The following is a 6,797-nucleotide window of genomic DNA, read 5'->3' as shown; positions in this document are numbered from 1 at the left end:
AGTGAGCCCTAATTGCTGCTGATGTCACTTTCTTTCATTGTGCTGCAACCCCACTGTTCTTTCTGGGCAAGGCTGCTGCCCCAGCAGTGCACAGCCCCACATCAAAAGCCCAGTTAAGACCTTCCTCCACTATGAATTGAGGATTATGACCATTTCCTCAACCGTTGTTTGGGCTGGGATTTTTTTTGCAAAGTAAATATTCTTCACCTATTGTACCTGCTTTGACAAATCTCTCAAAACACAGAAGTTGAGTCATAGAATCATAGAATATCAGGGTTGGAAGGGACCTCAGGAGGTCATCTAGTCCAACCCCCTGCTCAAAGCAGGACCAACCCCCAACTAAATCATCCCAGCCAAGGCTTTGTCAAGCCTGACCTTAAAAACTTCTAAGGAAGGAGATTCCACCACCTCCCTAGGTAACGCATTCCAGTGTTTCAGCACCCCCCTAGTGAAAAAGTTTTTCCTAATATCCAACCTAAACCTCCCCCACTGCAACTTGAGATCATTACTCCTCGTTCTGTCATCTGCTACCACTGAGAACAGTCTAGATCCATCCTCTTTGTAACCCCCTTTCAGGTAGCTGAAAGCAGCTATCAAATCCCCCCTCATTCTTCTCTTCCGCAGACTAAACAATCCCAGTTCCCTCAGCCTCTCCTCGTAAGTCATGTGTTCCAGTTCCCTAATCATTTTTGTTGCCCTCTGCTGGAGTCTTTCCAATTTCTCCACATCCTTCTTGTAGTGAATCATGTTGGCTATGTCTGTGGATTGCTCAAGCTGCAATACTAAACACTGACTTTTCTTAACTTGTTCTGTCAGCTGGTGCTAGACGTTTTCTGCACGGTCGTCAATGCATCAGCGGAAGGCATTATTCGGCAGGAGTATTGTCAGTGCTAGGACTGCTTGTTCCCCGATTATAGTTCTAGATGTCTATTGCTGCCGGAAGTAGTAGCGTCTCACCAATGGCGTGTGCTTGTTCGCATTTTGCAATTAGCATGGCCACAACATAAGCTGCTTCTAAGGCTTTTTGAGAAACAGTTGCTTCTTTAGACATGCCTGGTTAATTTGCTGCTTTAAGTTTGTCTTGTTTCTGATTGAAAAAATGCAGCTCTTGTTTACAAATCCCAGGAGTTTGGTTTCCAAATGTCACAGTCATTTCCCTGGCCTCATTTACTAACATTTCCAAACAAGTGAAATTATGGCTGTGGACTTTCCACAGTAATAACAAGACACAAAAACCCAAACATAATGTAACAGCCATCATATTGTCTACTGTTCTTCCTTTTCTGTTTATCTTTATGAAAATCATCATTTCTTCAGATGCATGTTGGCTACATGTAGGTTTAGCACTTGGTAAAACTCGTTTCATTAGAAAAATAAGACACCTGTGTCTCCCTCAGCCTTCATCCCCTATCTGCAAGTGCGACTGCTGCTGGCATTGGGAGCCTCTCTTTGCCGTCTGCTCTAAGAGGGGGTGTTCAGCAGAGACTTCCTGCTGAGGTAAACATTCAGCAGGTTTCAGAGTAGCAGCCGTGTTAGTCTGTATTCGCAAAAAGAAAAGGAGGACTTGTGGCACCTTAGAGACTAACCAATTTATTTGAGCATACGCTTTCGGCTGTAGCTCATGAAAGCGTATGCTCAAATAAATTGGTTAGGCTCTAAGGTGCCACAAGTCCTCCTTTTCTTTTATTCAGCAGGAAGTCTCTCTGCTGAGGGCCCTGTGCAGAAGTAGATGGCACAGAGAGGCTTCCAATCCTGGGCGCAGCAGCAGCAGGACAAGATGTCAATGATTTCTAAGCCTAGTTTAATAGTTTCTTAATTCGGAAAAAAAAGTGAATATCAATTAAGTTTTGTCCCCAGACACTCAGAGTTCCCCTCTGAGCCCCTTGTGACTCCCAAGGGAGCCATGGCTCTCAATTTGGGACGCAGTGCCTCAGTAAACACAGATCTTTTGAGCCGTCATTCATATGGCAGATAAATGCTCTTAATTATGGAATTAGGAATTATGCCAAACTACTGTGACACCACTTAGGTTTAGCAGTAGAGAACAGTTTTACATCAAATTGTGGCATTTCCCAAGTAAGGATATCACCTTTCAGATGAATTCATGAGCTATTTTTCTTACCTACTCTTTAATCTCTCAGGTTTCAGAGTAGCAGCAGTGTTAGTCTGTATTCGCAAAAAGAAAAGGAGGACTTGTGGCACCTTAGAAACTAACAAATTTATTTGAGCATAAGCTTTCGTAGCTACAACTCACTTCATCAGATGCATTCAGTGGAAAATACAGTGGGGAGATTTATATACACAGAAAACAAGAAACCATGGGTGTTACCATACACACTGTAACAAGAGTGATCACTCAAGGTGAGCTATTACCAGCAGGAGAGCGGGGGGGGGGGGGGGACACCTTTTGTAGTGATAATCAAGATGGGCCATTTCCAGCAGTTGACAAAAACGTCTGAGGAACAGTGGGGGTGAAGGAGGGGGAATAAACATGGGGAAATAGTTTTATTTTGTGTAATGACCCATCTGCTCCCAGTCTCTATTCAAGCCTAAGTTAATGGTATCCAGTTTGCAAATTAATTCCAATTCAGCAGTCTCTCGTTGGAGTCTGTTTTTAAAGTTTTTTTTGTTGAAGAATTACAACTTTTAGGTCTGTAATCGAGTGACCAAAGAGATTGAAGTGTTCTCCAACTGGTTTTTTAATGTTAATTCTTGATGTCTGATTTGTGTCCATTTATTCTTTTACGAAAAGCCAGTTTGACTAAAGTACATGGCAAAGGGGCATTGCTGGCACATGAGGGCATATATCACATTGGTAGATGTGCAGGTGAATGAGCCTCTGATAGTGTGGCTTATGTGATTAGGCCCTGTGATGGAGTCCCCTGAATAGATATGTGGACACAGTTGGCAATCGGCTTTGTTGCAAGGATAGGTTCCTGGGTTAGTGGTTCTGTTGTGTGGTGTGTGATTGCTGGTGAGTATTTGCTTCAGGTTGGGGGGCTGTCTGTAGGCAAGGACTGGCCTGTCTCCCAAGATCTGTGAGAGTGATGGGTCGTCCTTCAGGATAGGTTGTAGATCTTTGATGATGTGTTGGAGAGCTTTTAGTTGGGGGCTGAAGGTGATAGCTCAGGGCGTTCTGTTATTTTCTTTGTTGCGCCTGTCCTGTAGTAGGTGACTTCTGGGTACTCTTCTGGCTCTGTCAATCTGTTTCTTCACTTCAGCAGGTGGGTATTGTAGTTGTAAGAATGCTTGACAGAGATCTTGTAGGTGTTTGTCTCTGTCTGAGGGGTTGGAGCAAATGCGGTTGTATCGTAGAGCTTGGCTGTAGACAATGGATCGTGTGGTGTGGTCTGGATGAAAGCTGGAGGCATGTAGGTAAGAATAGCAGTCAGTAGGTTTCCGGTATAGGGTGGTGTTTATGTGACCATTGCTTATTAGCACCATAGTGTCCAGGAAATGGACCGCTTGTGTGGATTGGTCTAGGCTGAGGTTGATGGTGGGATGGAAATTGTTGAAATCATGGTGGAATTCCTCAAGGACTTCTTTTCCATGGGTCCAGATGATGAAGATGTCATCAATGTAGCGCAAGTAGAGTAGGGGCATTAGGGGACGAGAGCTGAGGAAGCGTTGTTCTAAGTCAGCCATAAAAATGTTGGCGTACTGTGGGGCCATGCGGGTATCCATAGCAGTGCCGCTGATTTGAAGGTATACATTGTCCCCAAATGTGAAATAGTTATGGGTGAGGACAAAGCCACAAAGTTCAGCCACCAGGTTTGCCGTGACATTAATCAGGGATACCGTTCCTGACAGCTTGTAGTCCATTTTTGTGTGGAATGTTGGTGTAGAGGGCTTCTACATCCATAGTGGCCAGGATGGTGTTTTCAGGATGGTCTTTTGATCTCTCAGTGTCCCACAGCACAAGGCAAAATCCAAGAAAAAGGAGAATCACTCAAAGTCCTGTAGACACAAACGGTGTGTCATCACTTTGTTTTCGCATCATTTCATCATGATCAATAGCGTTACACTTATGGGCCTATATCCAAGCCTGGAGAGATCAATTGCAACTCCAGTCAAGTCAACTGTCCTTGCTTATACCAAGACTGAATTTGGCCCAACGTAATTAATAGGCAAAGTGTTACATACTAGTTATATTAATAATAAAATCTAATCTTTTAGATTTTGAGCTAATGAAGAGAAGTGTACCCCTCCCCCATTTTTAACTTTAATTAATCCCCAGATTAAGGCAACATTGTCAATTTAAAAATCTCACTTCTGTCTGAAAATTTCCCACCGATCTTGTTGCTTATCACACATAAAGTTACAATAACAAATACTTTTCCCAGTTTGTTTACTTTGTGCTTTTGACCACACTTGGATTCAAATTAATTTCAGTGTTTCATTGTAGTTGGTTTTGCCCAGTTTGTCCAAGTTTTCCAAACAGCAACAGGGAGAATTTTTAAAAAAAAAACCACACACACACACACACACTCTCTCTCTCTCTCTCTCTATATATATATATATATATAAACGACCAAACCAATTGGCAGAGACCTCAGGGGCAGATGTACAACTGGGTATTACATTGAACTCTTGTTTTATTTTCCTTTTAAATTGTGAGTTAACAGCATCTCTAAGTTACACAGGAAATACACACAGGTGTTATGTGAACTAGAATGCTTCAAGGAAACTGCAAATGGACATAACAGAAAATGCATTTTTGCTCATTATAGTGTTTTTTATAGATCCATTTTTCACTCATGTACAAGAACTCCTGTATTACTTAACTTCTCAAAGACTGATTGAGAACTTTGTTGCACCCCAATTTTAGCTACCAAAAATACCAGACTATTAAAAAAAAATTAAAACACATTTTCACAGAGTTAAAATGAAATAAGGTCTTTAAATTAAAAATATAATACATTTCTAGCCAGAGCTTCTTTGTTATGGAAGATTTCAGCTTAAACATGATCGTATAGCTAATAAAATGGAAAACAAAATGAGAAATCTATATAAAGGTACTCAAAAGGCTGGTCTTCAAAGAATATTCAGACAGATGCCTCAATTTAACATTTTAAGCAAAAAGTGTTGATACAGTGACATATCATTGTGTCATATCACATAACATAATGAAAAAAACAAGCATGAGAGCCCAGACTATGAAAATGATGCCTGTCCCTAGGTTCAATTGTCAAGACACTTGCATGAGAGATCAGAGCCTCCCTCTAGGGAAATGACACACCAAGTCTGAAAATGACATGTTTGCAAGCTCCTCAGACTCTAGAGGGTATAAACTACTAATCCCTGAACGGAACTAACAGCTGACTTAGTCCCATTACGCTCCTTTGTGGGTAACCTGCTCAGAAACACATAGAAAAGGAACTGGTTGGAAAGATCATCCTTTGCGTCAAGTTGATCCTTCCTCAAAACAGAGTCCAATCAAAGTTTCAACTAGAGGGCCCCGTCACTGACGCCACGCTGTTTCAAGCGGTGCTGACATTTTCTCTGATTATGCTCAGAGTTCTGAGGAGACACCAGTAAGTTTTTGGCTCAGGTTGTGGCACAATAGAGCACTTGCATAACCTGCTGTAAGGCTCATTAATTTGTGTCTGGGAGACTTACCACTGACCTGGGAAACCAGTAAAAAGGTTTGTGCCTCTAGTCACTGTTTTGTGCTGCAGAAACAGGTGCAAATGTTAACTGTGCTCCCTATTTTCTATCAAAGGTGCAACTGGGATGTAAGGAACACCCAGTTATTGTTGCACTTGCCAGGAAGGAAGTATGAAGGGATGTCCAAAAAAATCAGTATCTACCCGTGGAATTTTAAACAACTGCACTAGGGCACAAGTGGACACCGAGCCTTTTGCACCTCACTTTGCACTGCATATCCCCATTAACCATCATGTTTGAAGGAGCAAATGGAGGGACCCCAGCTTCCACTGTTGCTTCACTGATGCACTGCACTGGGTTTATTACATGACAGTATGGGGTCATTCACAGCGCAGCTATATCAGGTACGATAAATGGCTATGGAAGAGAGAGAGAGAGAGAGAGAGAGAGAGGGGAGGAAGAAAAAAGGTGTCCTCTGCCCCCCCAAGGCGCAGGCCTCCTCCAGGATCAGGCTTGCCATAAGGCCTACGGGCTATGAGTGCGGTTCATGGAGTTAACAAATTACTCTTCATGTTGAGATTTAATTTTCAAACCAGCTACACTTCAGAGAAGGATTTGGATGAGCCAGACACAGAGGAGCTGTGCCCGAACCATATTGCCACCACTCTGGGGACCCTGGCAGCAGGAAGCTTTCAGAGTTCTGGGGGCTACCACATGGATCAGACAAGTCTGCCACCTCCAGCTACATCAAGCATTTCTCCATGGTATCTTCAGGAAAGGGTTGTAATTCTCTCTGGGAAAGGCTGCAGCACCAAGAGAGTCTTTTGACATTGCAGTTTCTATATCTCCTGTATCAGTGACTGCATACATACATAGTCTCCTTCGGCCAGGGTATGTTCAGCCAGCAAGGTCACCTATAGGAGGAAAAAAGGTTCCAATCCAATTAATATGTATATCCTTGGCAACACTTATCACATCATTAGGGCCCTACCAAGTTCACAGCCATGAAAAACGCGTCACGGAACGTGAAATCTGGTCTTCCCCTGTAAAATCTGGTCTTTTGTGTGCTTTTATCCTATACTATACAGATTTCATGAGAGAGACTAAAGTTTCTCAAGTTGCAGGTCCTGACCCAAAAGGGAGTTGTGGGGGTAGGGAGGGTCTCACAAGGTTATTTTAGGGTGGGTCAT

At 42.8% G+C, this 6,797-nt stretch overlaps 1 protein-coding gene across 3 annotated transcripts in view; it reads right to left on the bottom strand.

Annotated features, from left to right (window-relative positions):
• Window positions 1-5,006: 5,006 nt before the first annotated feature.
• The window catches only part of MND1 (meiotic nuclear divisions 1), a 51,643-nt gene continuing 49,852 nt past the window's right edge, over window positions 5,007-6,797 (bottom strand). Inside the window, exon 8 of one of the 3 annotated variants that reach the window (XM_084625678.1) lies at window positions 5,007-6,521. In XM_084625678.1, the coding sequence (XP_084481804.1) occupies window positions 6,447-6,521 (75 nt within the window). In that variant the 3' untranslated portion in view covers window positions 5,007-6,446. The remainder of the gene's footprint in view (window positions 6,522-6,797) is intronic. The other 2 variants (XM_084625677.1, XM_084625675.1) reach the window with 2 other exon arrangements.

This window comes from Lepidochelys olivacea (assembly GCF_965140295.1).
Source record: "Lepidochelys olivacea isolate rLepOli2 genome assembly, chromosome: 4".
In the NCBI taxonomy this organism is placed as follows: Eukaryota; Metazoa; Chordata; order Testudines; family Cheloniidae; genus Lepidochelys; species Lepidochelys olivacea.
This window is presented reverse-complemented; position numbering and strand designations above follow the sequence as displayed.